At 45.9% G+C, this 27,415-nt stretch overlaps 12 protein-coding genes across 12 annotated transcripts; 8 read left to right on the top strand and 4 right to left on the bottom strand.

The window, feature by feature from the left end:
* Positions 1–231: 231 nt before the first annotated feature.
* hmgX lies at positions 232–1,011 on the top strand (the record flags this gene model as incomplete). Its single annotated transcript, XM_056649014.1, has 1 exon — positions 232–1,011. The coding sequence occupies one exon, from the start codon at positions 232–234 to the stop codon at positions 1,009–1,011; it is 780 nt and encodes a 259-aa protein (XP_056496145.1).
* A 295-nt stretch (positions 1,012–1,306) lies between these two features.
* hmgA (putative homogentisate 1,2-dioxygenase (HmgA)) lies at positions 1,307–2,782 on the bottom strand (the record flags this gene model as incomplete). Its single annotated transcript, XM_056649013.1, has 3 exons — positions 1,307–1,427; positions 1,485–2,645; positions 2,715–2,782. The coding sequence occupies 3 exons, from the start codon at positions 2,780–2,782 to the stop codon at positions 1,307–1,309; spliced, it is 1,350 nt and encodes a 449-aa protein (XP_056496144.1).
* Positions 2,783–3,194: 412 nt separating this feature from the next.
* On the top strand, positions 3,195–4,478 carry fahA (fumarylacetoacetate hydrolase FahA; the record flags this gene model as incomplete). Its single annotated transcript, XM_056649012.1, has 1 exon — positions 3,195–4,478. One exon carries the CDS (start codon positions 3,195–3,197, stop codon positions 4,476–4,478), a length of 1,284 nt encoding a protein of 427 aa, XP_056496143.1.
* A 244-nt stretch (positions 4,479–4,722) lies between these two features.
* On the bottom strand, positions 4,723–5,397 carry maiA (maleylacetoacetate isomerase MaiA; the record flags this gene model as incomplete). The annotated part of the gene is made up of 1 exon (XM_056649011.1): positions 4,723–5,397. The coding sequence occupies one exon, from the start codon at positions 5,395–5,397 to the stop codon at positions 4,723–4,725; it is 675 nt and encodes a 224-aa protein (XP_056496142.1).
* A 900-nt stretch (positions 5,398–6,297) lies between these two features.
* On the bottom strand, positions 6,298–6,872 carry N7469_010105 (copper transporter family protein; the record flags this gene model as incomplete). Its single annotated transcript, XM_056649010.1, has 2 exons — positions 6,298–6,415; positions 6,472–6,872. The coding sequence occupies 2 exons, from the start codon at positions 6,870–6,872 to the stop codon at positions 6,298–6,300; spliced, it is 519 nt and encodes a 172-aa protein (XP_056496141.1).
* Positions 6,873–8,213: 1,341 nt separating this feature from the next.
* Positions 8,214–10,220, top strand: N7469_010104 (ferric reductase family protein; the record flags this gene model as incomplete). The annotated part of the gene is made up of 4 exons (XM_056649009.1): positions 8,214–8,583; positions 8,657–8,777; positions 8,835–9,086; positions 9,167–10,220. The coding sequence occupies 4 exons, from the start codon at positions 8,214–8,216 to the stop codon at positions 10,218–10,220; spliced, it is 1,797 nt and encodes a 598-aa protein (XP_056496140.1).
* A 1,376-nt stretch (positions 10,221–11,596) lies between these two features.
* Positions 11,597–12,085, top strand: N7469_010103 (uncharacterized protein; the record flags this gene model as incomplete). The annotated part of the gene is made up of 1 exon (XM_056649008.1): positions 11,597–12,085. The coding sequence occupies one exon, from the start codon at positions 11,597–11,599 to the stop codon at positions 12,083–12,085; it is 489 nt and encodes a 162-aa protein (XP_056496139.1).
* Positions 12,086–13,297: 1,212 nt separating this feature from the next.
* On the top strand, positions 13,298–14,208 carry N7469_010102 (Zn(II)2Cys6 transcription factor domain-containing protein; the record flags this gene model as incomplete). The annotated part of the gene is made up of 2 exons (XM_056649007.1): positions 13,298–13,505; positions 13,571–14,208. The coding sequence occupies 2 exons, from the start codon at positions 13,298–13,300 to the stop codon at positions 14,206–14,208; spliced, it is 846 nt and encodes a 281-aa protein (XP_056496138.1).
* A 162-nt stretch (positions 14,209–14,370) lies between these two features.
* Positions 14,371–15,915, top strand: N7469_010101 (fungal specific transcription factor domain-containing protein; the record flags this gene model as incomplete). The annotated part of the gene is made up of 1 exon (XM_056649006.1): positions 14,371–15,915. The coding sequence occupies one exon, from the start codon at positions 14,371–14,373 to the stop codon at positions 15,913–15,915; it is 1,545 nt and encodes a 514-aa protein (XP_056496137.1).
* A 443-nt stretch (positions 15,916–16,358) lies between these two features.
* On the top strand, positions 16,359–17,097 carry N7469_010100 (protein transporter TIM17; the record flags this gene model as incomplete). Its single annotated transcript, XM_056649005.1, has 4 exons — positions 16,359–16,458; positions 16,557–16,685; positions 16,754–16,978; positions 17,056–17,097. Exons 1-4 carry the CDS (start codon positions 16,390–16,392, stop codon positions 17,095–17,097), a joined length of 465 nt encoding a protein of 154 aa, XP_056496136.1. The 5' UTR covers positions 16,359–16,389.
* A 2,942-nt stretch (positions 17,098–20,039) lies between these two features.
* Positions 20,040–20,774, bottom strand: N7469_010099 (uncharacterized protein; the record flags this gene model as incomplete). Its single annotated transcript, XM_056649004.1, has 1 exon — positions 20,040–20,774. The coding sequence occupies one exon, from the start codon at positions 20,772–20,774 to the stop codon at positions 20,040–20,042; it is 735 nt and encodes a 244-aa protein (XP_056496135.1).
* A 1,219-nt stretch (positions 20,775–21,993) lies between these two features.
* N7469_010098 (putative ABC transporter) lies at positions 21,994–27,337 on the top strand (the record flags this gene model as incomplete). Its single annotated transcript, XM_056649003.1, has 17 exons — positions 21,994–22,506; positions 22,559–22,730; positions 22,792–23,017; positions 23,077–23,754; positions 23,815–23,937; positions 23,995–24,093; positions 24,156–24,280; positions 24,339–24,386; positions 24,448–25,105; positions 25,164–25,241; positions 25,292–25,853; positions 25,914–26,165; positions 26,251–26,540; positions 26,595–26,943; positions 26,978–27,049; positions 27,126–27,170; positions 27,221–27,337. 17 exons carry the CDS (start codon positions 21,994–21,996, stop codon positions 27,335–27,337), a joined length of 4,407 nt encoding a protein of 1,468 aa, XP_056496134.1.
* Positions 27,338–27,415: the final 78 nt, after the last annotated feature.

The raw sequence follows: 27,415 nt of genomic DNA, 5'->3' as shown, positions 1-27,415 counted from the left end.
AGCCGGGTGGCCGAGGTCAGTGGAGTTTCTTACAATTGCAACGCCGACATGCGACTCTTCGTTTATTTTATTTTTTTCTTCTTCTCTATTATTAATTTTGAACAGTATTGAGCAAGAAAAATATCTAAATTTTTTGAAAAGACAACACTTGGATTGCCGCTGTCTCTGTCTGAATCCTCATTTTAATCCCCGCAAGCCGAGCCCGGAGAACATCAAGCATAACCCGCCGCCATGACGACAATTAGTCCAGCTCAGCCTTCCCTAACATCAAATGATGCGGCCGTTCTACAAGCCCTCTTTGATGCAGAGTCATCGCCTTCATCGGGGATTACTATCGAAGAAACCAGCCCCTCCTGGCCTAATACAGTGAACATCTCCCAGGCAGACCTCGAATCTCTCAAGTCTCGCGAAGTAGACATCATCCGCAAACTCCAAGGGGAGAATCCTAGCCAAGGAGATGTCAAATTCGCATTAGATAGCCTCAACGCTCTGATCAACGAATATCCAACATACCCACCCGCCTATACAAACCGCGCCCAAACAACCCGTCTACTCATCGACCTGAAATACAAAGAATCCCACCCACAAAGCCAAACCGAGTCACCAGACGAAGCCCTATTCACCCCCGAGTCCGAGTCCTTGTCTTCACAAATATTCACTGACCTTGGTCAGGCAATTACACTTGCCACGCCTGTCTCCCCGGCAGATCCATTGTCGTCGGTACAAGCCCGGCTCTTGGCGGACGCACATACACACCGTGGATATCTACTTCTCAAAACAGCGCGCTTGAAGAAAAATCTGTTGTTTGGGGATCTGGTCGGTCCGGAACGTCTGCGAAGGCTGAGCGCAGAAGAATTGGAGGAGATGGCTAGTCGGGATTTCTTCCTTGGTGGTCGATTTGGGAATAAAGTTGCGCAGCAATTAGCAGTGCAAACGAATCCTTATGCGAAAATGTGTGGGGCTATTGTTAAGGAGGCTATGAGGAAAGAGGTTGAAGGTGGTCAGGATTAGGGCCGAGAAGTTTGAGATTGATCATGCCTCTTTGTCTAAATCCATCCATACATTTTAATGTGATATCGATGAATTAGTAATTCATCGATATAGTTGCACAAAGAGAGCATTGTAATCAAGTTACTAGTCTTATCAATCATTAAACACCACCTCAAGAAGTGAAATATGAGATAATTTATTGCAATCTGATATACCGAAAGACCTAGAGCTATTGTCCACTGGTATCGTCAGGTTATACTTAAAAACTATTTACACATGCACCTTACAATTTTGTCTCAAATACTCATGAGCCAATCTACGCCTTATTCGGGTTCTTGAAGTGTCGCTTTAAAGGTGTCCAGCTGTGATCATTGTACTCCTCTTGCACCTTCTCACAGGTCTTCAAGCCCCATTCCGAGACACCAACCATTAAAGAACTGCAGTTCCCATGTTAGCAAATTTTCAGCAGCAGGATGATAGGATTTGGAATATACCTTTCAAACATAAATGCCATACTTCCATCGCCGACCTTATTCGGTTTCAACTCCGCGTTGCTAGCCCCTTCAAAGGCAGAGGAGTCCGGTCCGTGGGCACTCATCACATTGTGCAAACTGGCACCCGCAGGCTGGAACCCACCACCCGTCTTCGCATCGTAGTTACCCATAATCAGACCCATAAACTCGGACATGGTATTACGATGGTACCAGGGTGGTCGGAATGTGTTTTCTGCGACTAGCCAGCGAGGTGGGAAGATCACAAAGTCGGCAATGGCCGTTCCAACGTGATCCGAGGGCCCAGTCAAAACGGTGAAGATTGATGGATCGGGATGGTCAAAGGAGATCGATCCAATTGTGTTGAACCGGCCTAAATCGTACTTGTAGGGGTAATAGTTACCGTGCCAGGCCACGACGTCAAAGGGGGTGTGATTCTGACGAGCGGAGAAGAGAGTGTTATTGAATTTGCTGAAAAGTTTGTACTCCGTGGGCTCTTCCTCATCGTCAAAGGCTGCGATAGGAGCTTGGAAATCCCGGGCATTGGCTAAGCAGTTTGAGCCAATGGGTCCTAGCTCGGGTAGCTCATAGTGTCCCTGGTACAATTCGCAAATGTAGCCTCGGACCGGGCCAGCAGGAAGGGTAACACGATATCGGACACCGCGGGGGATGACAGCAATTTCATTCGGGCGTAGAATAATGCGGCCGAGTTCGGTCTGAATATCCAGAACTCCGTGTTGGGGTACGATTAAAAAGTCTCCATCTGCGGAGTAGAAAGCTTCCTTGCCCATATCCTTGCCTGCTGCGTAGAGCAAGATTCCCAGACCCTGCTTCAAAGTTGGATCGCCGGATCCAGCGACGAGGTGTAGGCCATGAACCCAGTCAACTTTCTCATCGAGATCGAAGGGGTTCCATCGTAATTGGTTGGGGATATGATGCAATTTATGGGTATCGGTGGTCATGCGAGTGTGATAGGAGTCGGCATCCTCGGCATGGAACTTCTCATGGGCAGCTGCGGGGAGAATGCGGTAGACCCAAGTTTGTTTATTTTCATGGCGAGGTGCAGTGAAAGCTGTTCCTGATAGCTTCTCTGCATATAGACCATACGCTACCTTTTGAGGTGAGTTTTGGCCGATAGGCAGGGCACCCTCGATGGCCTCGGTTCTGGAATATCTTTGTTAGCTACGTCACTACCATAGACCCCTCCACCTCAATGAACATTCTCCAACTTACTCGTGATACGAGCCAAACCCATTCTGGTAAGTATAAGGCTCGGGATGGGAGAAGTTCGTGACAGGCATGATGGTATAGAAAGATAGACGTTCGAGGATGAGAGGATAGAAGGTGGAGGGAAGAAGTAAGAAGAGGAGTGCCTGTCTTTAATCAAGGAAATCGGCCGCACTCGTCCAGTCGAGTCCAATCCACACTCTAATCCAACTGGTTAATCTTTGATCACATCAGACTCGTGCAACGCGAACTCGTCCGAAGCGCGGCAATTCCTGGTAAACTCCGCACTTTTCCCCCTCGTTTGGTCCGTTTTAGTTCCGCACCCGCTTAATTGCGGGGGATTGGACGACGGAGGTATTCCGTGCGGAACCATCCCCGTCGAGTCTCATAAACTTGCAACTCTTTTGTTTTTTCTTCTTTTTTCTCTATTTTTTCCTATTAGTTTTGTTTGACTGTATTCTCTGCAATCCTACAACTTTCGCAATCATGGCTTCGTGGCTCCAGATCCCTAAAAACTCACCCTTCTCTTTGGCCAATATCCCGTTTGGTATCATCTCGGCAGCCTCCTCCCGTGTTCCCGCAATTGCCATCGGTGAATATGCATTGAATCTGAACACATTTGCGTCTTCTGGAGGTTTTGCACAGCTGCCCGCTATTCAGTCCCATCTGAGTGTCTTTGATCAACCAACTCTCAATTCATTCGCGGCGTTGGGTCGACCGGTACACCGTCAGGTTCGCGAGTATTTACAGAACGTCTTCCGCGCCGATACCCAATTCCCTCAGATTCTCAAGGATAATGCAGCTCTTCAGAAATCGGCACTTATCCCACTTTCCGAAGTGACAAACCATGTCCCCATGCAGATTGGCGATTATACCGATTTCTATGCTGGATTGAATCATGCTTATAACATTGGCGTGCTCTTCCGAGGACCTGACAACGCACTTCAGCCTAACTATAAGCACCTTCCCGTCGCCTATCACGGTCGTGCCTCTTCAGTTGTCCCATCTGGAACTGGATTGCACCGTCCTCAGGGTCAGATTTTGGTCAACCCGGCTGCGAACCCTAAGCTTCCGACCTTTTCCCCTTGCAAGAAGCTGGATATTGAATTAGAGCTGGCCTGTTTCATTAGCAAGCCCAATGATCTGGGAAAACCCGTTCCTATTGATGAAGCCGAGGACCACATTTTTGGTTTGGTTTTGATGAATGACTGGTCTGCCCGTGATATTCAGGCTTGGGAGTACGTTCCACTGGGTCCCTTTAACGCGAAGAATTTCGGTACAACCATTACCCCATGGGTTGTTTTAATCGATGCCCTCGAGCCCTTCCGCGCTGCTGGTCTGGAACCCGGAAACCGCGATTCTCTTCTACCTTATCTCCGTGAAAAGAAGGCCGAGACTTCTTACGAGATCCCTCTCGAGGTCGAGATCACCAACAAGGGCGGCCAACCTACCTTGATCTCTAACAGCAATGCCCGCAACCTGCTCTACTCATTCCCCCAAATGGTTGCACACCACACTATTACCGGTTGCAACCTGAACACTGGTGATTTACTTGGCTCGGGTACCATCTCTGGAACTGAGCCAAAGACTCAAGGTAGTCTGCTGGAACAAACAAATGGCAAGAACCCTCTGAAGCTGGCTGATGGCTCAGAGCGTCTCTTCCTTGAAGATGGAGATACCATTATTCTGCGTGGTAAGGCCGGTACCGAGGGCAACTATGTTGGATTCGGCGACTGTGTCGGAACCATCCTGCCTCCTGTCCAGCTTTAAGCTCCAGAATCTAAAATTTGTAACGAGATGAATTGATGGAATTGGTATTCTTTCGCACCACATAGTCTTAGAAATCCTGCAATAAAATGATCCGGTTGAAGCCCGGTATGACCAAAATCCTGAGCTCACAAGATAACTAGTACAAATATTGAGAGATCCTAGGGGGAGTTCTTAATCGACAATCCCTCTGGGTCTCTTACTAGCTAAGATTTACAATCCAAAAGCTCTTCATTCTCCAGTACCCCTACTCCTGCTTCACCCGAAACTCCTCAGGGGTATCAGGCTGTGTTCGCCAATGTCCCAACCGGACCGCATCTTCTTTCTCCAATCTCTGAACAATCCCATTCGTTACAGGAAACTCCGCCAAATCCACCCCAACCCGCTCAGCACCCCAGGCCGCGGGAATCAAGCAGATATCCGCCAGAGTAATTTCATCCCCAACACTAAATTTACCCGCGGACTTAGCAACTATACTTTCGTATGCACGAAGTCCATCTTCAATTAAATCCTTTGACCAGACTGCACGGTCTGCACCAAGTGAAGCGACCCGCTTGAGAATACGTAGGTTCGTCACGGGTTGAATGTCACAGCCGATGATCTGAGCGAGAGTGCGGACTAGGGCGCGGGTTTCTGGGTCATTAGGGAGGATCTTCGGTGTTTGGGGATAGGCCTCGTCGAGGTACTCGAGTGCTGCGAGAGATTGGGTTATAGTGACTGGAGTTCCCGAGTTCTTTTGGATGACTAGAGCTGGGACTGTGCCAGATGGGTTGATGGCGCGATGAGACTCGGAGGATTGCTCATCGCGGAGAAGATTGATGAAGACTGGGTTGAATGGGATTTGCTTCAGATGGAGGGCAATTCGTAATCGTGCTGAGCAAGAAGAGCGGAAGTAGGTGTAGAGTGTGACAGCGCCAGACATCGTGGTAAGTCGAATGATGATTTGAGATTGGAAAAGAGGACGCTTGTGAGAACTTTGGAGGTGCAAATGTCTTTCATTCAGTCCTTATTATCTTGTTTTCCAATGATTTTGTCTTCCAAATATAACGCTTTGGCGGGTGCGGAATGCATTCCGGGCCGCCGCTAGTAGCCGTGCAATGTTGATGTTTGGATGATTTGATGATTTGATGGATGAAATGGTGCTTGGCGACCTCGATGTGGAGCATCCTTGATGGTATTGGACTGGGATAAAATTAAACTCGGCTACAAAATATTCACTTTGACCAATTCATCGTTGTTGGCAATGGAATATGGGTCTATAACGAGCAAGAACGTGGCGAAGATTTCGTAGGGGTATAAAATCATCATTGAGACTCACAAATTGCCGAAGCTGTAGACATAATATTGGATGCTGTATAGTCCAGGAGATATTCCATGAAATTATCATCTTAATCAAGCTCTTAGACACTGTCATCAGACTCATGTCATTAGGGCTAAATAGGGTCTAGATCGGGATTACCCCGGCTTTTGATCCACCGTTCCACGGATCTTCGGGGTTCCCCACGATCGAAGCAAGGCTTCTCGAATGCCGAGAAACTATCCTAGTTGAAGAATAGTCCTGAAGACCATACGCTGGGCTCTTTGGTTAATTTGACTGATATACAGCCTGAAATACTGGCCATAGTGAGTAGTCATATTCAAGTTGTCTGGTCTACGATAACATATTGCTCAATTTGAAAACAAAGATGAGAGTATAATTATGTTCTAAAAGGGGTATCCAGAATAATCAGATGCACAGATTCGCGCTTCCATCTTTCCAACTATGATGCAATTCTTTTCACGATTAGCGTATATTTCTTCGAACTCGGTCTCGATACCACAACTAACAATGCTGCCATGCGCTTTCAGCTGCGACGCTGCCCATGATAAATGTGCCCAACCAAATTCCAGCCAGAACAGAAAGAAAATACCCCACATTCATCGTCATGATTGCAAGCATCCTAGTTCATATTCATTAGTCTTATTTGCCACTTTCCTTACAATGAGGGAAACTCACAGCAAGTACGCCACACCAGCCACTATCACTTCGTAGGTGGCACGACCAGCTGCAGGGTTGATTCTCCATCTCGACCAGCGGGTTCCAACCTCCCGAGCACTCAACACCAATCCGTTTGGAGGTTTCGCTGTTTGAGTATCTTTGTTGGGCATATGACTGTCCAGCATAGAGTGGACGGCGCTATCGGTAAATAAGCGGCCTTCAAGAATTGGTCGAATAACGAGTAGGATGCGCATAATGACAGCCAAGACAATCAAAAAGATACATGTGCCGGCATATTGGCCTTTAGAGGTAGGAGTCCAGGTCTCTGAGAAGAGAGGGGTCTTGAAAGAAGTGAAGAATGTCATCATCATATCTGACATGCCCATCATGGATGAACCAGAGCCCATATCCATACCCATTGATGACATTGAGGTTGAAGTGGACATTGACATTGATGATGTTGCCGTGCCAGTGGCCATGGCCATTGTCGAGGTCATATCCATGTCCATGTCCATATGCATTTTGGCACAGTACGCTAGTGTAGGCGAAAGAGTACTGTGTGAATGTGTTAAAAGGTTTAGTAACACTTGAAGATGGAAAATTCGACTCCCTGGGCACAACTCAAACCTCTTGGGTAGGTATTTAACAGAATATAATTCCCACCAAGAGACGGAGCTTGTTAGATCAATTCACTCCGATGAGTAAATTTGAGAAGGTCCACGTCGACGGGCGTTTCCCCTCGAATATATTGGAGTACCCGAGAAGGCTACTCGAGCCTTGGCACAGACAGACAAGCGTGTTCCCGACGTGGGGCCAAATGATCTTAAGACTCGAATCATCGTGAGATACGCACGGAGATGTGGAGTCGTACAGATTTAGTGGCGCGCAACTAGCTCCATTTTAGGCGTTCGAAGCTCTAACCTCCAGAGCCTCTGTCAACCCGCGCAATCCCTCTCATTGACTTGACTCATGGAATTGATATCCACGTGGGTATCGTGGATATCCGGGTCCGTATCGCATATTTTCTCTTTCCCCGACAGATATCATCTCAGTGCCAATTACTGTTGTACTGTAAATGAAGATTTTTGATCGGCTGCTGCCGAAAGCCTCGAAGGTGAGGATCCACTTTTTGTGCCACAATTCAACGTAAACTCCCGCAAATGTGCTCATTGTGGACATTCGCGGGGGCATCTCGCCATCGCGCGGGTTGCGCGCTCAGATCGATATTCTTTAATCCTGAGAGGTTTGTGATATCTACTGTGCATGTTACTGTAGTTCTGATTGATCTGATTTTTGCTTGTTAAATTACAGAGAGTATGTCGATAGTTATCAAGGCCTATTTGATTATAGTGGTTGTTATCAATAAGAAGCACTGACCAAAAACAATAATATCAGAACAGAATTCATGTATATAGCGAATTCATTGGTTGTAATTAACTCCCGTTACCAACATACATAGTACATCATCAGCCATGGACGTGAGAGCAGATTAGCGTGAGCAGATTAAACATCCGAGACCTTCAGGGAGGATCCAATGGGACCATCGATAAAGCAATTCCTGTGGGACTCTTGGATCAAGAAATCCCATCCGAGACGTTATTCGTACCTTGTCCTAGACCCTTCGGGCTATTAATAATGCCTATCATCTCGGAACGGCTATCAACCATTCCATTCTGTCGACTTCAGGTTTTCTCTATATCTATCCTCTCACTCCCATAGTCAGCGTCAATCACTTGCTTTTGACGCAGTCTACCGCAAAGATGGATAGCATGGGGATGATTCCGTTTTTAGACCAACCGGTCATGCTGCACTCGTCGCGAGATCCCGGCGAGTGCACGATGACTCCGGAACAATGTGCCTATAAAACCCAGTACTGGGTGAATTGGTACCAAGCAGATCATCGCTATGCCTTACCGACGGTAGCTTTCTTTCTAACAGCGATTGTTCTATTCGCAATTGGTCATTTCTTATCTGCTCTTGCTCCTGAAAGGGTTCAACGAAGCGCGATCTGGTCGCGATCCGTATCCTTTTTCCGGTATTTGTCTTATAAGGGTTGGCGAGTTGCTGGGTGGAATACCCAGTCTTTGGGTATCTTCTTGCTGGGAGGTGCCGGACTAGTCTTCTTCTTGGGTAAGTTCAAAACTTCTATTCGCACACTATTCTCGGTATACTATGACAGTGATTCTGAATCTGATTTTGATAGCAATGACCCTTGGGCCTCATCCTTATTACTGGCCTAACACCAAAGAAATCAGCTACGGAAATTCACCCCCAATTGCCACAAGAACGGGTTTCATGGCCCTGGCATGTCTGCCATTCTTGATGTACGCTATCTCGCTTCCTTCTTCTGTTTTTTAACAATGATACTGACCGTGACGAAGTGTGCTTGGTGCCAAGGCTAATCCCATCACTGCCCTTACTGGTATCTCCCACGAGAAGCTAAACATTTGGCATAACTGGGTTGCCTGGGCTATGTTTGTTCTCGCCTTGATCCACACTTTTCCATTTATCATCTTCCACACCTGGAAAGGTGATCTGGTCATGTCATGGAAGAGCGGCGGTGTTTGGGTGACGGGTGTAGTTGCTCTCATCGCGCAGGCATGGCTCACCTTCATGTCCGTCCCTTGGGTTCGGTATGTGCTAGTCCTTGATCTCTTAGAACCTACCGCTTGTAACTTTTGATTTTTTTTTTCTAATAATCTTCAACTCTCAGAAACCGTTACTACGAATTTTTCAAGGCGACCCACTTCTTCATGGCCATGGTCTTCATCATCTTCTTTTTCCTCCACTGTGATTTTCGCATGTCCTCTTGGGACTACTTCATTGCTACCGCCGTCATCTATACTCTCTGCTGGCTGTACTCCCAATGCCGAACATACTTTGAGCATGGGTTCAAGCACAAGGCACAGCTCTTCGCCGAGACCGAGGATACTTTGAAGATTACAATTGATACAAACATGGAATGGGCACCGGGCCAACATATCTTCCTGCGATTCTTAACTTGTGGCGTACACGCGTTCACGGCTCATCCATTCACCATCTGCTCTGTTTCCCAAACAGGGAAAAGGAATCAACTAGTTTTCTTTGTTAAGCGCAGAGGTGGTGTGACTGGTCGATTGATGAGCTTAGCTCTCAAGAACCCTGATCACCAAGTTCCAGTCCTTTTGGACGGACCTTATGGCGGTATTCCTAAGGGACGTCTAGTTGACTTCGAGAAGAACCTCATCATCGGCGGTGGTGCTGGGGCTGGCTTGACGCTATCTATGGTGGAAGAATTTGTTCAAACCTCCCATCTCCGACCCAAAGACGAAATGAAGGTTGTCGTTGCTACTCGTGATCCTGGCATGCGTTTCTGGTATATTCAGGCGCTAGAGAACATTGCCGCGAGGCATTCCAAGAGTGAAACTATTCCACGGATATCCTTTCAAATCCATGAGACCTTCTCCCAGGAAACAGCACAAAACCCTGGAAGTGAAGCTCTCAAGTTGGAGGACGGCGCAAGGGTACAAAGTCTGGTCTCAAAGGAGTGTAGCCAGCTCACAACGGAAATGTTTGGAGTACATTTCTTCAACGGTAGGCCAAATCTCCCGACCATCATCCATCAAATGGCCGATCAAGAAGGTACCTCCCTTGGCATGGTAGTATGTGGTCCGTCCTCCATGCATCACGATGTCTGTGAAGCAGCCTCGGCAGAGCAGAGCAAAATCATGGCCAAGAAGCCTGGTTCCGCGAGGGAGCTGTGGCTTCATGCAGAGAATTTCTCGTGAGTGAACTCTTAATATTATGGCCTTGATCCTCTCACTAACATATTTGCAGTTATTAATAGGACGTAATTTCAGAACAGCGAAACTAGATACCCCTTTTTTTGTATTCTTCTTGGGCCATTTGGTCTAGTCTGATCTGTTAGCATATTTGAAAAATGCAAGAAAAAATTATATGATCGAGATTACATCACAACGCTAAGTGGCGGTAAATTGAGTTCCGAAAATAGCTGCATTTGACGCCATTTCGACGTTCATTTCACATTTTCCAATTGTTAATTGCCTCTCAAGTCTTGCTATTTGCTTCGGAAATACTTTTTTTAGTTCTCTGGTAAGTGTTTCAGGATTAAAGAGCTCTATCTGGTCCCGCCTCGGGAGTAGACAATCTGGAAGTTTATTTTCACATTCCAGTGTCCCGCCGCGGTCCCGCTAAGATCTAATTGCCACATTGGATCCGGCGGGTAAAGCCACGACCCAAAGCAAGCTAGGCTGTTGCCCGCACAATACAGCAGAAGAACATGTAATGCCACATCCATCGGATATATGGGATTACAGACAGAAGGTTGATAAACAAGTACTGCATGACTTCATGAATCACCACTAGATTTCATAATGGAAAGCTACGGTCAGAAATTTCTGGATAATATTTCAATCCTTGAGTTTTTCCTCAAGGCCTTTTCCTCACCCGCATGAGAAGAGTAAAATCAACATAACTATGGAAACCCTGCGAGATACAGCATTTGGCAAGTTGGTACGGCTCTTCAGCCGTTACAAGTGGATGAAATATAATGAAGAGAAGGACACTTCTGTCTGGCCTACATATTTAAAGAAAGAGTCGAAAAAAAGACTAGAGGCTTCGTCTCCCCAATCCCAAAGAGAGAATGATGATCTCGAGGCATTTGGCCTTTATGCAGTCATGTCGCAATGCTCGACGAGAGCACGACGAATGTCAAGTCTCACTCCAACAAGCAAAGATGAACAGAATCAAGACCTGGCAAATCAGCCATTGATTATCAGCTGGAGTGGTTCCGATGACTCCGAGGTAGGCTTCATTCCTGCCATGTGCTACCATTGGGCATGCATGTTAATCGCGTACAGAATCCTCAAAACTGGAGTGTATCAAAAAAGATGTGCGTCAGCATGTTGATTTGGCTACTCACGTTTGCTATCTACGTCGGCTCTGCGATATACACACCGGGTATTCCTGGCGTATCAGAACAATTTGGCGTGAGCACTGTTGCCGCGACTCTGGGTCTCACACTTTTTGTTGTCGGCTATGGACTAGGTTTGTACTTCAACAACAGTTCCTTGCCGTTGGCCTACTCTCAAATTACTAATACCAATCAGGTCCAATGGTATGGTCGCCACTCTCTGAGATCCCAATGATTGGCCGAAGCCCAACATACGTTTTGACTTTGTTCGTCTTCGTCTTCTTCAACTTTCCTGTCATATACGCCAAAAACTTTGGCATGCTTCTGGCATTTCGGTTCCTTACAGGGTTCATTGGATCTCCTGCTTTGGCAACTGGAGCAGCGTCAATGGGTGATATGTGGAGTCCCGTAGCTCGAGATTACATGATTGGAATCTGGGGTATGTTTGCCATCTCCGCCCCTGTTCTTGGTCCAATGCTGGGCGGATTTGCCTCCTCGGCCAAGGGCTGGACGTGGACTATCTGGCAACTACTTTGGGTTTCGGCTTTTACCTTCGTGCTGCTGTTTTTCTTGCTTCCAGAGACATTTGCACCGAATATCCTTGCTCGCCGCGCCCGTCGCGTTCGTCGCATTACGGGTAACCAACAATATATGTCTGAATCTGAAATTGAGATCAAAGAAGTGAAGCCGAGGGTATGTGTAACTCATTCTCCTTCTTAGCAAGATATCTGTATCTGACGAAAATTGCAGGACGTGCTTTTCGAATCTCTCGTCCGTCCTTTCCAGCTATGCTTCTTCGAGCCGATAGTTTTTCTTCTCAACCTATATATCTCGCTAATCTATGGTATTTTGTATATCTGGTTTGAAGCTTTCCCAATCGTCTTTGAAGAGATCCACGGCTTCAACCCCGGAGAAAATGGACTCGCCTTTATGGGAATTCTGGTATCTACGTGTTGCATTACCCTTCCCGGCTATTTCTACTGGAAATATCGGTACCAATCCCAGCATTTCGATGCAAACGGCAATATCGCACCGGAGATGCAAATGCCGCCTGCCTGCGTAGGCTGTTTTGCTCTACCAATCTCACTATTCTGGTTCGGCTGGACAGGCAACTTTGAATCGGTGCATTGGATAGTGCCCATCATTGCGTCCATGCTATTTGCCGTTGGAGGCTGTTTAATTTTCAACTGCATCTTCTGCTATCTTGCACATGCGTACCCGAAGTATGCTGCTTCTGTTTTAGCCGGGAATGATTTCATGCGGTCATCGTTTGGTGCAGGATTTCCCCTTTTTGCTTCGGCTATGTTTCATAATTTGGGCGTTGGGTGGGCTTGTACGTTGTTGGGGTGTTTGACGGTGGTTTTTATTCCTTTCCCATTCATTCTTCTCTGGAGGGGTCGGAGGATCCGCATGGCTAGTAAGTATGCTCGCCATGATATTTAGCTCGCCATCCGGGGGTCATAGTAAAAATTCTTGTCTTTAAATACTACTGTATTAATAAACGTGAAGTTATGTTAGTTATTGGGATAGCCCTATGTCGGGTTTTGGGTTTGTGTAAGTTCTGCCGGTGTCAAGCCGAGGCATATCATTAGATACAGCATTGATTAGTTTCACCTCTCAATACTGGTCTCTCATTCATGCTTAGATGGTCGTATCTAATATATTAATTTGCTTTATACAATGTTAAAGAGGATTCATCATGTCATGAATAAGTTCCACAATCGAGTATCAATCTTTATATACTGCTGTCGCATTGAAGCGCGGGGGGCGGGCGGAAAACACCGGCTAATGAAGGCCGCCAGCCTTCGCCAGCCATTCTCACCTCGAAGATTCCCTCTAAACAAACCCACAATTACACCAGAATATCCACTGAGTCTGTCGTTTCAAATCATCATCTCCTGATTCATCCGTCAGTCGCTGGGCCCATTGACAATGGATGGGGCCAGACCATCCCGCCCGGATCGGCCATATCAGCGCACCTACAAAGCATGCATCCCTTGCCGGGCACGTAAGGCTAAGTGCGACTTGGGGACGGGTCCAGACGGCTTACCGATCGGCCCACCATGCGCGCGATGTCGCAGAGAGATGAGAGAATGCATCTTCCCTGAGAAAAGAGCCTGGGAGAGATCGCGTAAACGCGGTAAGTTGGTGACACCTCGATGCGCTTGCGTCGGAGTTCCACTAGCTAATCTGTAATTCGTCCAGCTCACTCGTTCGATGAGGATGAGCAGACTATATCGCCTAATAGAGAGCAGAGTGTCGCTGGTACTTCGCCCGAGACTGTGAAAAGGCAGCCGACTCAAGCTCATCAATCAAGCCAGTACCCCGAGACCACAAGTCCCTTTCAACAGGGTTGGTCATTTACCAGGCATCAACAATCGCCGCAGAACAGCCATGGCTCCCAGATTGGGGTTAGTCCGGTACATACTACAGATGCGGTTATGCATCCTAGTCATTCTCCATCTCAGTCATATCATGAGCATCGACATCGATCAAGCTCTACGTTAACAAATTCCATGATGCGAACTGTTGTTGCTAGTGGCAATGATGCACTAAATATTCTCTTTGAAGCTGCAACTGCTCAAGATCAAGAGGATAGCGCCTTGAATGAAGCCGATGAACCGCACCGGGTTGGCTCCAAGTCGAGTGGGCCGAATGGTAAAGCGCGCTCTACCCCCAGGGATTTCGAAAGCCCGGCTACCTTTGAACCACCACCGAAAAGTGTTGGACCGGTGGATATCTCAGATGTTGCACCAGAAACTTTGGGTGTTTGGGAGGCTTGTCGATTCGTCAAGATGGGATGGTTCACTGCCAGAGAGGCGGTTACATTCATAGATTTGTGAGTAGCTGTATCTGAGTATGGGAGAGGGTTGTGTTTGCTAACAGCGGTCAGATTCTTTAAGAATATGTCTTGGTTATCGCCAATATTGACAGATTTTTACTCTAACCATAAATACCATTACTGGCTTATTTCTCGTGAACCGGTCCTTTGCTGCACCATCCTCATGGTCTCGTCTCGTTACCATATTCTCCCAGGGCCAGGCGGCGAATCTCGAAACTTCTTTATTCATCACCGTCTATGGCAGCATTGCCAACAGCTGACAATGCGATTGATCTTTGGACAAGAGAAATCTACAAAGTCCAAAATCAGGAGCTTAGGGACTGTGGAAGCACTGCTTATCATGGCAGAATGGCATCCTCGCTCCCTACATTTCCCTCCAGAGACAGATGGGTGGGATGATGATCTAATTCCCACTGCATCAAATCCCGCCGAAAACACAGAATCAGAAGATATTTCGGCTAATAGGTGGCTGGAAGATATGATTGAACCATCGAGACGATCGGATCAAATGTCATGGATGCTTCTTGGGTGTGCCCTTTCACTTGCTCACGAGTTGGGTATTTTCGAAACCGAAGAAGCCGATTCACCGGATGAAGAACCAGAGTGGAAAGAACAGATGGCTCTCCGTAGACAACGAGTTCAACGTCTGCTCTATGTTTACATCAACCAGCTTGCCTGGCGGATAGGATGCGTGTCACCTATTCCACAGTCGCTCAATCACGCTGTTCTCGGTGGAAGAAAACCTCGGGGGCTCAGTCAGCCAGGAAACACCTGGTTGATGTTTATGGACTCCTGGATTGAACTAACGAAGCTGGCTCAATCGGTGACAGATATGTTTTTCCCATCTGCCAAATTCGCTCGCCAGCAACTACACAGTGGCCGTTACATTGGACTCCTCGAGCATTTCCGCCCATTGCTCAATCAATGGAAAGATAAATATCTGCAACCCGAGGTGCTTGACAAAGCCTTCTATAATGATTTATTCATCGAATACCATTTTGTCAGAGTATATACTCATTCCGTGGGAATGCAAGCTGTGGTCGAGCGGGTGCTAGCAGATACAGGCCCCAATAACTTTGAAGATATGCGGCCGATGACCATCGACCCAACCGACTACGAATATATCCAAGAAGTGATTGATGGCTGTTGCAAGATACTCCAAAAAGTCGTTCATCTTGCGGAAGTGGGCGCGCTGCGATTCTCGCCCGTTCGCATTGTTCTCCGCATTACCAGTGCATCTATCTTCCTTATGAAAGCACTTAGTTTGGGTACCCGGCAAACGGTTCTCCAAGAGTCACTGGAGATATTAGAACGAAGCATCAGCGCGTTGAAATCCAATGCGCTAGATGATGTTCATCTTAGTACCCGTTACGCTACGCTGTTGGACATGCATGTATCACGCCTACGACGAAATCTTCTCGCGTCCTCTAAAAACGCGAAAAACAGTCGTGGTACAACTCGACGATCCTCAATGGGTCCTCCACCTTGGCCAGAAAATGGGGATCGATCACATACTCTCGGTACTCCCATGTCACAAGATCTAGCGTCCACCGATCTAGGTTTCATGCCCTCGATCAACGAGATTGCGGATGATTGGTTATCACTACCATTCGACCCATCTATGGCACCATTTGGTATGAGCAATGGAGGACAGTTCCCGATGTGTGAAGGAGGTGCATTGGATTTTATATGGAATTTACCATCCTAATAATAAATAAGGATCGGAACAAAATGGCAAAACCTGGGGAAAGTAAATAGTGGAGGCCCCCCGCCCGCGGTCGCCGGTCAATTCTTTAGTAGTTAGTGAAAGCCTTCAAGAATATATGATACCCTGCTAAAAATCATTTTAATGGTTGGAAAAAAAAATCATCCACAAGTAAAGTCAAAATGAAAACTCTACTAGTCACTGGCGGCACTGCCACGCAGAAAATATGCAACCCCGGGATTTTTTCCTGTACTTTTCGTGCAGCGAAAAGGTGAACATCGGGCGATCTCGCCGGGTGGCGCGGCTTGCTGTGCACGTGACGTGAAAAGTCAAGTCTTATCATTTCGACGTATTCCAACCTTTCTCCATTGAAATCCACTCCCTAAGAAGCTCTCGTCCTTTCAACCTCCACTTTCCATCTCCGACCTTTCCCTCACTTCGATCTTTACGCCATATACATACACACACACATACATTATGGATCACTCCAGAGATCCCTGCCCCTGGGTCGCGCTCAGCGATTTCGGTGGTGCTTTCTGCATGGGTGTACGTCTCCTTTCGATCCCGACCTCGACTCCGATTTTGAACTCCGTCGAGGCGACTTTCATTCCAAGCAACAGTTGATTCTGATTCTTTTCCTCCAGGCTATCGGTGGTGCTGTCTGGCATGGTGTCAAGGGTTTCCGCAACAGCCCCTACGGTGAGCGTCGGATAGGTGCCATCACCGCCATCAAGGCGCGCGCCCCCGTCCTCGGTGGTAACTTCGGTGTTTGGGTATGTGCAACAGTCGTCTCAACTCTATCGATGCGTGTCCATTTCGCTAACGCTTTTCTGACTTGAAGGGTGGTTTGTTCTCAACTTACGACTGCGCTATTAAGGGCCTTCGCAAGAAGGAGGATCCTTGGAACGCGATCATCGCTGGTTTCTTCACTGGTGGCTCTTTGGCTGTTCGTGGTGGTGTTAAGGCTGCCCGTAACTCCGCCATCATGTGCGCTGTCTTCCTGGCTGTCATTGAGGGTGTTGGTATCGGTTTCCAGAGAATGATGGCCGACAACACAAAGCTGGAGGTATGATTTACCCCAAGGAAAGATGAAGGCGTTATGCTACATCTTGTGAACATCAACTAACGACGATTTCAATCTAGCTCCCTCCCCCTCCTCCCTCCGAACAGAAGGCTCTCGCTTAAATATCCCCATCTAAAATGACGCTCGCGCGATTGACTTGATATTCCGGTGGCGCATATATGCTGCCTTTCTCCTCTGTTCTCATAAAACAACACATCGACACATCCCCATTTTGAGTCTCTCTTCTCAGGTGTTTGGTCTGGGTCATCATTCTTAAACGACATCGCATAGAGGTTCCTTTTTTATTTACACGCCTTTTTTATTTTTGATACCGCCGGTCTGTTTTTTCGGAGCATTGTATTCTTGTGGACAGCGGGCTCGATCTATGGCTGGTTTCCGAGACTGGTGCATGCTTTCTTTTCGTTCAGAGACTGAATAGTCTCACCAAAAGAACTTCCTTTGCTCGTCCTGCAGAAAAGCGTTCGAAAAGGGACGTGGTGGATTCTTGTATATTACAGCATTTGCTCACTTAAGGCATAATACGCATAAATTTTGACATCATTACACTCCACGAACAGGTAAATTTTAAGATTATCTGCCACTCATCTTAAAACAGGGCTGTGGTCTGCTTAAGCTTCTATTTACTTCTACTTGAATACTACGAGGCTCTCATCATCCTATTGTTTTCTCGTTCTCTCGGATATTTTCCATTGTATATCTTACCTCAGCTTCGCTATTCAAATTATGGAAAGCCATCGTCACTTTCAAGCACCTGGGCAGCATTCAGTCTATATGCACGGAGGTATATTGATCACTGCTGAAAATTGTTGGTGATTAGTTTAATTCTGGGGCGACACGCTAGTTTTGCATCAGTACATAAGAATTGTGAATCATAAGCCCGAGATTCCTTGCTGCTGCTGCTGCTGCTGCCACGGTCTTAGTTTAGCTAGTATCCGGGATCATAACTGTATTGATTGACTCAAGCCCTTGAGTAGACCCTTGGGTCTGTTTTGTGGTCCAGGGATGAAAACCTCGGAATTAGTAGATTAAACGTAATTAGCCCTATGCTAGCAAGCAGTCAAGCTGCGGCTGATGGCCTCCGATACTCAGCCATGAATAGTGGTTATATATATATATATATATATATATATATCTATCTACATATACGTTAGGTAACGGTAGTCCAGTTGGAGGCTAATTGTCGCTCAAAGTTCGATGCACCGCGGCCCGTGGACACAGACTGCACAGTCCGCCGCTATTATATGTAAGAAATTTCAACGTCAATTGTGAGCAAAAATCAATATATGAAATCAACAAAAGTCGACGACTACTGCTTTAGCATCAAATTCGAGATGTCCAAAGTAAAAGAAGAAAAAGAAAAAGAGACTCCGATAGGGGGAATCGAACCCCCCGGCTGCCGTGTGAGAGACGGCGATGTTAGCCACTACACCATATCGGAAGGTGGACCACTAGACCATATTGGATGATCTGTTGGAAAAACAGTCCCGCTTTGATCTCATGAAGCAAACATAGCGCCCGATGTTTCCATTCTGCGTGGTTGTCTCATTACCTAATGATCTTTCAATCCAACGAACGAGGATACGCATAGTATACCCATACTTTAGTACTCGTCAAATTCGGTTCTTGTAAGGTATTCAGACTAAGGTGCAATCAGTGAACATGCTGGTGGAACTAACAATAGTCCTTTCCCTTAGTCAGTGTGAAATGCTTTTGTCAATTTCTAGACACGCTTCTGACATCAACCCATCATGTTCCCCGGATTGACTTCCCAAGTTGAATCCGACAGCAGTACACAATATCAGTTTAAGGCTTCTCATTGAAGAACATTTGTTGTGACTTTACATAACTCTGAAGCAATTTTGCCCTCCGTGGCCGTTGAATATCAAAAGTTTATATTTCGAGGTATACAATGAACAATTTAGAAGATGCTGTATCCATTCAGCCATGGTTATTGCTTTAGAGGATAGAGGATATGGGCTTGCGGGCTTGGTGAACCTACCACGGACCACTGAGCACATGTGTTGATTCCATGAGCATACGTTACATTATAAAATCAAACAAAAGCACAACACCAGAGAAGCAGCTTTTAGTAAACCAGAATAATAATCTTGAACCCTTGTTGCATATAGCTTGTCCTAACTGTGGACATTTTTCATGTGTTGCGCAAGGTTATCCGCGCGATTGCAAACCTTATCACAACTGGGGACGCAACATGGGTGAGCACCAGGCGAGACGTGAACATTTTTGAGATGGCGAATTAATAAAGACTTGTTTGAACGTGCCGGAATACTGGCAACCATCCCATTTGCACCTGATGGGCTGCGCCAGTGGTGAATCCTGCGATCTATAGACGAAAATGGTAAGTCATCACTATCAGATAACGTAAGAGGGCGCATATCAGTTAGTTCGATGCCCTCAAACTCGAGCTGATTTATTGTTTGGATTGTTGAAGTCATATTGAGAGGGTATAATGTTATTGGGAATGAAAAACGTGAGAGTTAAGTGATTGGGGTGCTTATGAGAAGAGTGTAGGAAGGAAGAAGGATGAGAGGAAAGAGTAAAAGTCATTAAGCCGGTAAAACTCTAAGAATTGATGATTGGAAGGCCGCATCTCGTTTTGGAACGTTTAGAATCGACTTTGCCGTTTTAGGACTATTTTGATATGGCGGACGCCATGTGTCGTGGATTGCAAACTAATCAAAGCATCATGTCTGATTTATCTTCATGCGTATAAGCAAAGAAATCAATGCAAGACGAGTCACGTATGTACCCCATTCTAAAAGTACATTTAGACCATGTAACTAGATGATGATTGTTATCGAAGGCTTTACGTAGAAGCCGAAGACCTTCTCATCATGAGAAGGATAAAAGAAGATGGTAAAATCTGCCTACGAATGTGGATACAAATTGAGGTGGAATCTCTTGATTACGTGCAATAAACAAAAACAAAAATAAAATAAAATATTATGAGCAAGGGTAATAGTGTTTTAAGATCGTAAGCAATCATGTGCTACATGATTGCAGTATGGGTAGTACTGATCAACTACCTACTGGGCCCACTGAATCCACCTCTTCTTCGTTCTGGAAATGCCATGAAGTAAGCATATTCAGCCTTCACTGAACTTCCATCCTGCTTCTCGTTATTAAGCTCCTCCCGAAGATAATCATTCAATGCATTCATTCGACAATCACACACAGTAATCGCTTCCACCATAGGTAGTGCTATTCGATTGAACTCATTCTTCAAAAGCTGCATTTGAGAGGGTGATCTTCTGGCGCTATAAAGTCCATCTAAATTGAGCTGTCGCCTTTGTAGCAAGGAGTAGAGCTGTTGAAGATGTCGAATTTCACTTTCATACCCCACTAGGACTTCGTAAATAGCATGCAAAGTGAAGATGGATAGAGAATCAGATAACTTCAGCGACGCGATACCGTTGTTCCATTGCAGAAGAGAACGGTTGAAGTGACGAGACAAAAGATTATGGAGTTCCTTGTAGGAGTCATGCCATCGTAAGAAACCTGCTCCATAGTATAGCGTCCTTAGGCGATCAGAATGGAATCGTGATTCTTCGATATCAATCTCATAGAGTCCCAGCCAAACCCTTTTCCAAAGTCCCAAAATTTGATATTCTAATTCGGGGCGAGTAAGGATGGGACTTATTGACTCGAAGGAGCTCATGGATAAATCGCGAATCTGCGTGCTGCATGGAGATTTGCCCTTGTTATTGCTGTGAGGTCCCACAAATTTGACCCAGGCTCTTTGAAGTGGAAGCACCATTGTTACTGATCAAAACACAAATATTATTGTCTTAAGTTGGGAAAGAACGCTACCGAAGAGGTTGTATTTTTGCCTGTTACTCCTAATATCCTATCCACAAAATTTTCTTCTTCTTGGCTTCTACAGAATAAAGCATTATCTATGAATGATGCGAATAATCCATCGCGGTTCTCTTCTGGGAACCTTGGGATTTCCCGTTTTGGCATAGTTCGATCCTCGTTTATACTTCACGGATTTAGTATACTAGTAGACGGAAAATAATGAAATCAATACCTATCAATATTTGACACCTATTTCATATTTAATCTTGAGGTTTACCAGGCACCATAAGAAAGTCACTGCATAGAAATATTAGTTGCTACTAAGCGCGTGGGCACGTTTTCATAACCTGCTGGTACCAGATATCTATTCCCTAAGTACTGTACACATTATGTGGTAGCCCTTGAAGTAACTATTCAATTCAGGTAAATTCCCTCTAGCATCGGCAGAGACAACTCGATACCAAGCTACGCCTAACAATAAAGTCTCTTTATAAAGGGAATTTGATTATTGTCGTCTCTGGTATCAAGTCCTTACAAAGGTTAAGGATGAACGATCGCAAAAGCAAAGATGGAATGATAGAAAGCGATAAAGCTCCATGAAAGAACAAGTTAAATATCGTTATAAGCTCGAAAAGATGCGATTTATTCATGATATCTGGCCTAGACCACTGCGGAGGGTTCGGAGATCAATGACTTCATGATCGCACATCAACCAAGTTCTCCACCCGAGGATCCTGAAATCTGGGGTGGATTCACGCATCCCACATGGTTGTACATCTCGTATGAGGCAATGCAGCCCACGTAATCGGGAATTTAGTGGCCGATTCTTTCATTATGCGTGCCACCTGGTATTTTGCACCGGAGATTGTCGGTCTTTATTCGAATGCTGAACGGAGATTGTCGACTTTCCGAGACCGAGTACCATAAAAGTTCCTGACGATGAGATTTGACGTAATGACTACATTCGCAGCGACTAAGCGTTATTACGAGATTTCTAGTTTCTTATAATGGACAATAAGCTGTGCTGTCGCAAATTTTTTAAAAACTGCATGGCGTAATTTGGGAGATTTGTCAACGAAGTTCCACAAGTCATCTTCTAAAGAAAACGTCCTTTCTCAATCATCCCATGACAAAAACGAACATAGAAGGACAAAGCCTCCTTTCCTGAAATCGCGAAGATGGCGCAGAGCCATCCCCAGGATGACCTGTATAATTCTGAAACACAGGCACGAGACAGCTCAAGAGAGAGGACATCCGGAAGCACAAGTGCTTCTTCGAGGTTAGAAAAGCAAGATAGCTTTCTGCCAATCTCGACTGCGAACTCTGGGAACAACAACGAAACCGAGGAAGGCACTCCGTTAACTGAGCAAAATACCACACGCACATTATCTCGTCGGAAAAGTCACGCATCCGGCCATGAGGGCGATGAATGGGCTCAGATTGAGAGATTAATATCACGGATGTTCGGACATGAGCGCAAAGCAAATTCCGAAGAAGAGAAGACAAGACATGTCGGGGTAGTATGGAAAAACCTCTCCGTAAAAGGTCTTGGACTTGGGGCCGCCCTTCAGCCTACGACTGGCGATATCTTTCTCGGCATTCCACGGCTCATCAAAGGTTTACTGACACGAGGGAAAAAAGGCACGGGGGTTGGAAAGTCGGAGACTCGAACAATTTTGAATGACTTCACGGTAAGCTTCTAGCCTTGGATGGTTCAAACATGTTTAACACTCAATTCTGAAGGGTTGTGTTCGCCCTGGTGAAATGCTTCTTGTTCTTGGCCGCCCAGGGTCCGGATGCTCTACATTTCTTAAGGTAATCGGCAATCAAAGGTCCGGGTACGAGAGTATTGAAGGCGATGTGCGATATGGAGGAACAGATTCAGCATCAATGGCGAAGAAATATAGGTCAGAAGGTAGGCTTGAACGATGACATCTCCTGATGGCCCATTGCTTCGATATTGACACAGTTAAAAGTTCTATACAACCCAGAGGACGATCTGCATTATGCCACATTGACTGTGCGTGATACACTCCTCTTTGCACTGAAATCCCGCACGCCCGATAAATCTTCTCGAATTCCCGGAGAGAGTCGAAAAGAATATCAGCAGACTTTTCTATCGGCCATCGCGAAGCTGTTTTGGATTGAGCATGCGCTGGGAACGCGAATCGGCAACGAACTTATTCGTGGAATATCCGGAGGGTTAGTAAACACGCTTGGTTCATCTTGATTACTTTTCTAATCAATAACCTTGGCTTTAGAGAGAAGAAGAGAGTGTCCATTGGGGAAGCCATGGTTACGAAAGCGAGCACTCAATGCTGGGACAATTCAACACGAGGCTTAGATGCTAGCACCGCGCTAGAGTACGTCCAAAGTTTGAGAAGCTTGACCAATACCGCAAATGTCTCGACACTTGTCGCCTTATATCAAGCCTCTGAAAATCTATTCAATCTCTTCGACAAAGTTATACTCATAGAAGATGGAAAATGCGCTTTCTTTGGTCGAACTGAAGATGCCAAGTCCTATTTTGAGAATCTAGGGTTCGAATGTCCACCGCGATGGACAACTCCTGATTTCTTGACGTCTGTTAGTGATCCGAATGCAAGACGTATCAAACCTGGTTGGGAAGATAGAATTCCTCGCACCGCAGAAGAATTTCAAGCAGCCTATAGCCAATGCAATGTGTCGAAATCCGTCAGAGACGATATTGAAGAATTTGAAACTGAGTTGAGAGATACCGAGAGCGGGAGAGAGGCCGCTAGAGCCCAGATCACAACCAAGAACTACACTGTCCCGTTTTTGAAGCAAGTGATGATTCTTACGCATAGACAGTTTCTGGTCATGTTTGGAGACCGAGCTGCGCTGATAGGCAAGTGGGGAATCATCGTTTTCCAGGCTCTGATCATTGGAAGTCTGTTTTACAATCTTCCGGATTCAAGGTTCGTAATTAGATAAGAAGACAAAGAATAGAAGCGCTAATGAAAACTAACATTTTCAAGCGGCGGTGTATTCACACGGGGTGGTGTGATGTTCTTCGTTCTCCTGTTCAACTCTCTCCTTGCCTTGGCGGAACTCACTGCTGCATTTGAAAGCAGGCCTATATTAATGAAGCACAAGAGCTTGTGAGTGTGATCATATCCTACTGAGGTAATTTTTAACAAACGCCTAATTTGGGACAGTTCTTTCTACCGTCCAGCAGCATACGCACTAGCACAAGTCGTGGTGGACGTCCCATTGGTCTTCATCCAAGTAGTGCTGTTTAACCTGATTGTATATTTGTGAGTTCAACCCTGTATTCGTCTCAAAATTATACCGATAATCACGCTCATAATTTTCCTAGCATGGCAAATCTTTCTCGAACACCCTCGCAATTTTTTATCAGCCTTCTAATCATTTTCATGCTGACTATGACGATGTACTCTTTCTTCCGGGCACTCGGAGCATTGTGTGCTTCGCTTGATGTTGGTAAGTACCTTGAACTTCAGTTATTTTCCTCAGAAACCAAACAATAACAATATTTCAGCCACTCGCCTCACGGGTGTAGCGATCCAAGCACTAGTGGTGTACACAGGTATGCCAATCTATACCTCAAGGCGCAGTATTGCCAACAATACCTAACACCTTACGATTAGGATATCTTATCCCACCATGGAAGATGCACCCATGGCTGAAATGGCTCATTTGGATTAATCCGGTACAATATGCCTTCGAAGCACTAATGGCTAACGAATTCACCGGTCTCGATATCAAATGCGAACCGCCATATGTTGTTCCCAATGGACCCAACGCATCCGATTCCCATCAGAGCTGTGCCATCCAAGGAAGCACGCCAGACAGCCTCATAGTCAGTGGAGCCGATTATATCCTGACGGCTTACACATATTCCCGATCACATCTTTGGCGTAATTTTGGTATTATAGTGGGCTGGTTTCTGTTTTTCGTTTTTCTAACTATGCTTGGAATGGAGATTCAAAAGCCGAACAAGGGAGGAAGTTCCGTGACTGTCTTCAAACGAGGTGAGGTTCCGAAGGCAGTAGAACAAGCGATTGAACATAAGCGGCCACCAAGGGACGAAGAGTCCGTGGCAATGGAGCCATCGTCGCCTGGCCTTGAAAATGATGAGAATGGAGAGAAGGTTCACGATATCGCGAAGAACACTTCCATTTTCACTTGGCAAGACGTCAATTATACCATACCATACAAAGGTGGACCGCGAAAGCTGCTCCAGGGAGTCCATGGCTATGTCAAGCCAGGTAGACTTACTGCAATGATGGGTGCATCTGGTGCAGGGTATGTGATATAGTTGTTTTGAGAGCACCTTAATTCACTAGAACTGACGGGTTTCCAGAAAAACTACTCTCCTAAACGCACTTGCTCAGCGTATCAATTTTGGAGTTGTGACAGGTGCATTCTTGGTCGATGGAAAGTAAGAAGAAAATCTCTCAGAAATATCTAAGCCGTATCTAATTATCGCAGGCCACTTCCTAAAAGTTTTCAGAGGGCAACAGGATTCGCTGAGCAAATGGATATACACGAGCCAACAGCCACAGTCCGTGAATCTTTACGATTCTCAGCGCTCTTACGTCAACCCAAGGAAGTCCCAATTCAGGAGAAATACGACTATTGTGAGAAAGTTATCGACTTACTGGAAATGCGATCTATCGCCGGTGCTACCGTTGGATCTACCGGCTCGGGCCTGAATCAAGAGCAGAGAAAGAGACTGACCATTGCAGTTGAGTTGGCCAGCAAGCCGGAGCTACTGCTTTTCTTAGACGAGCCAACTTCGGGACTAGACTCCTTGGCTGCTTTCAATATCATCCGCTTCTTACGAAGACTGGCAGATGCAGGTCAAGCTGTCCTTTGCACAATCCATCAACCATCGGCTGTTTTGTTCGAGCAATTTGATGAACTTCTCCTGCTTCAAAGTGGAGGACGAGTCGTATATAATGGAGCTCTTGGATCAGACTCAAAAACGCTTATCGACTATTTCGAACGTAATGGAGGCAAAAAATGCTCACCAAATGCGAATCCTGCCGAGGTATGTGTCTGTATTCCATTTTGTCGCCATATAATATCTAACCTGTATAATATTTTTTAGTATATGCTTGAAGTTATCGGCGCGGGAAACCCAGATTACAAGGGCCAGGATTGGGGTGATGTTTGGGCCAATTCACCCGAGTCCAAACAGTTATCTGAAGATATAGAAAAGATCATCACTTCACGCCGAGATACGCAAGATGACGGAAGCACAAGTGATAATCGAGAATATGCCATGCCTCTATATGCCCAGATAATGGCCGTGACGAGACGTGCCTTTGTGGCTTACTGGAGACTTCCCGACTATGTTCTGGTATGTCAATACTGCTACTTTGATACTATTTTTTAAAGGGAAAAAAATGCAAATGCTGACTGAGCTTGGACGCACTGCTATACAGGGAAAATTCATGCTGCATATATTCACAGGTCTTTTCAACACCTTCACTTTCTGGCATCTCGGTAACAGTTATATTGATATGCAGTCAAGACTTTTCTCCATTTTCATGACATTAACAATATCTCCTCCGCTCATCCAGCAGTTACAGCCACGTTACCTGCATTTTAGAGGCCTGTACGAGTCACGAGAGGCAAATTCCAAGATTTATTCTTGGATTGCATTTGTCGTGAGTGCGATTCTACCTGAGCTTCCGTACTCGATTGTAGCTGGCTCCATTTACTTCAATTGCTGGTTTGTTGAAGCATTATCTTATTATAAGTTGAATCCCTAATTAACTATTTATAGGTATTGGGGTATCTGGTTCCCCCGCGATTCTTTCAGTTCCGGATACACTTGGATGCTTCTGATGCTATTCGAATGCTACTATGTGGGCTTCGGTCAATTCATCGCTGCATTTGCACCAAATGAGCTATTTGCATCACTCCTCGTACCTTCATTCTTCACATTTGTTGTGTCTTTTTGTGGTGTTATTGTCCCCTACGTTGCCTTGCCCCATTTCTGGCAATCCTGGATGTACTGGCTTACCCCGTTCCACTACCTTCTTGAAGGTTTCTTGGGGGTAGCTACGCATAACATCCCGATCGACTGTGTCAAGCGTGAAGAGGCTAGCTTTAGCCCACCACCGGGGTCAGACGTGCGAACAATATGCTGGATCATATGCTGCGCAGTCTGGAGGATACGTCCGAGAAGCCGGCAATGGACTGTGTGCTTTTTGCCAATATTCCGTTGGAGATAAATTCGTGAGTAATAAATGCTACGGCTTTATACCAGATATTTGAATTGATCCAACTAAATACTAACACACTGGCATTTTAGGCAGCTAGTTTCAATGTTTTTTACTCTCATAAATGGCGCGACTATGTAAGTTGATTTTCGTTGGTTAGTTTTACAATTTACTCACGATCGCGCAGGGGATTTTCTGGGCATTTGTGATATTCAACTTTATGTTAGTCTTCATCTTCTCTTGGCTATATCTTCATGGAGTCCGTGACCTGAAGCGCTGGCTGAGCAGACGAAAGACTTCATAGGGCAGATATGGCTTGCATGGGAAGGGCATTTACTATTGAATCAGCAATAATTAGAAGTGATCTTATAGTCATGTGGAA

This window comes from Penicillium citrinum (assembly GCF_028827155.1).
Source record: "Penicillium citrinum strain IBT 23319 chromosome Unknown utg000009l:1.0-4274883.0:1.0-4276374.0, whole genome shotgun sequence".
Classification (NCBI taxonomy): domain Eukaryota; kingdom Fungi; phylum Ascomycota; class Eurotiomycetes; order Eurotiales; family Aspergillaceae; genus Penicillium; species Penicillium citrinum.
This window is presented reverse-complemented; position numbering and strand designations above follow the sequence as displayed.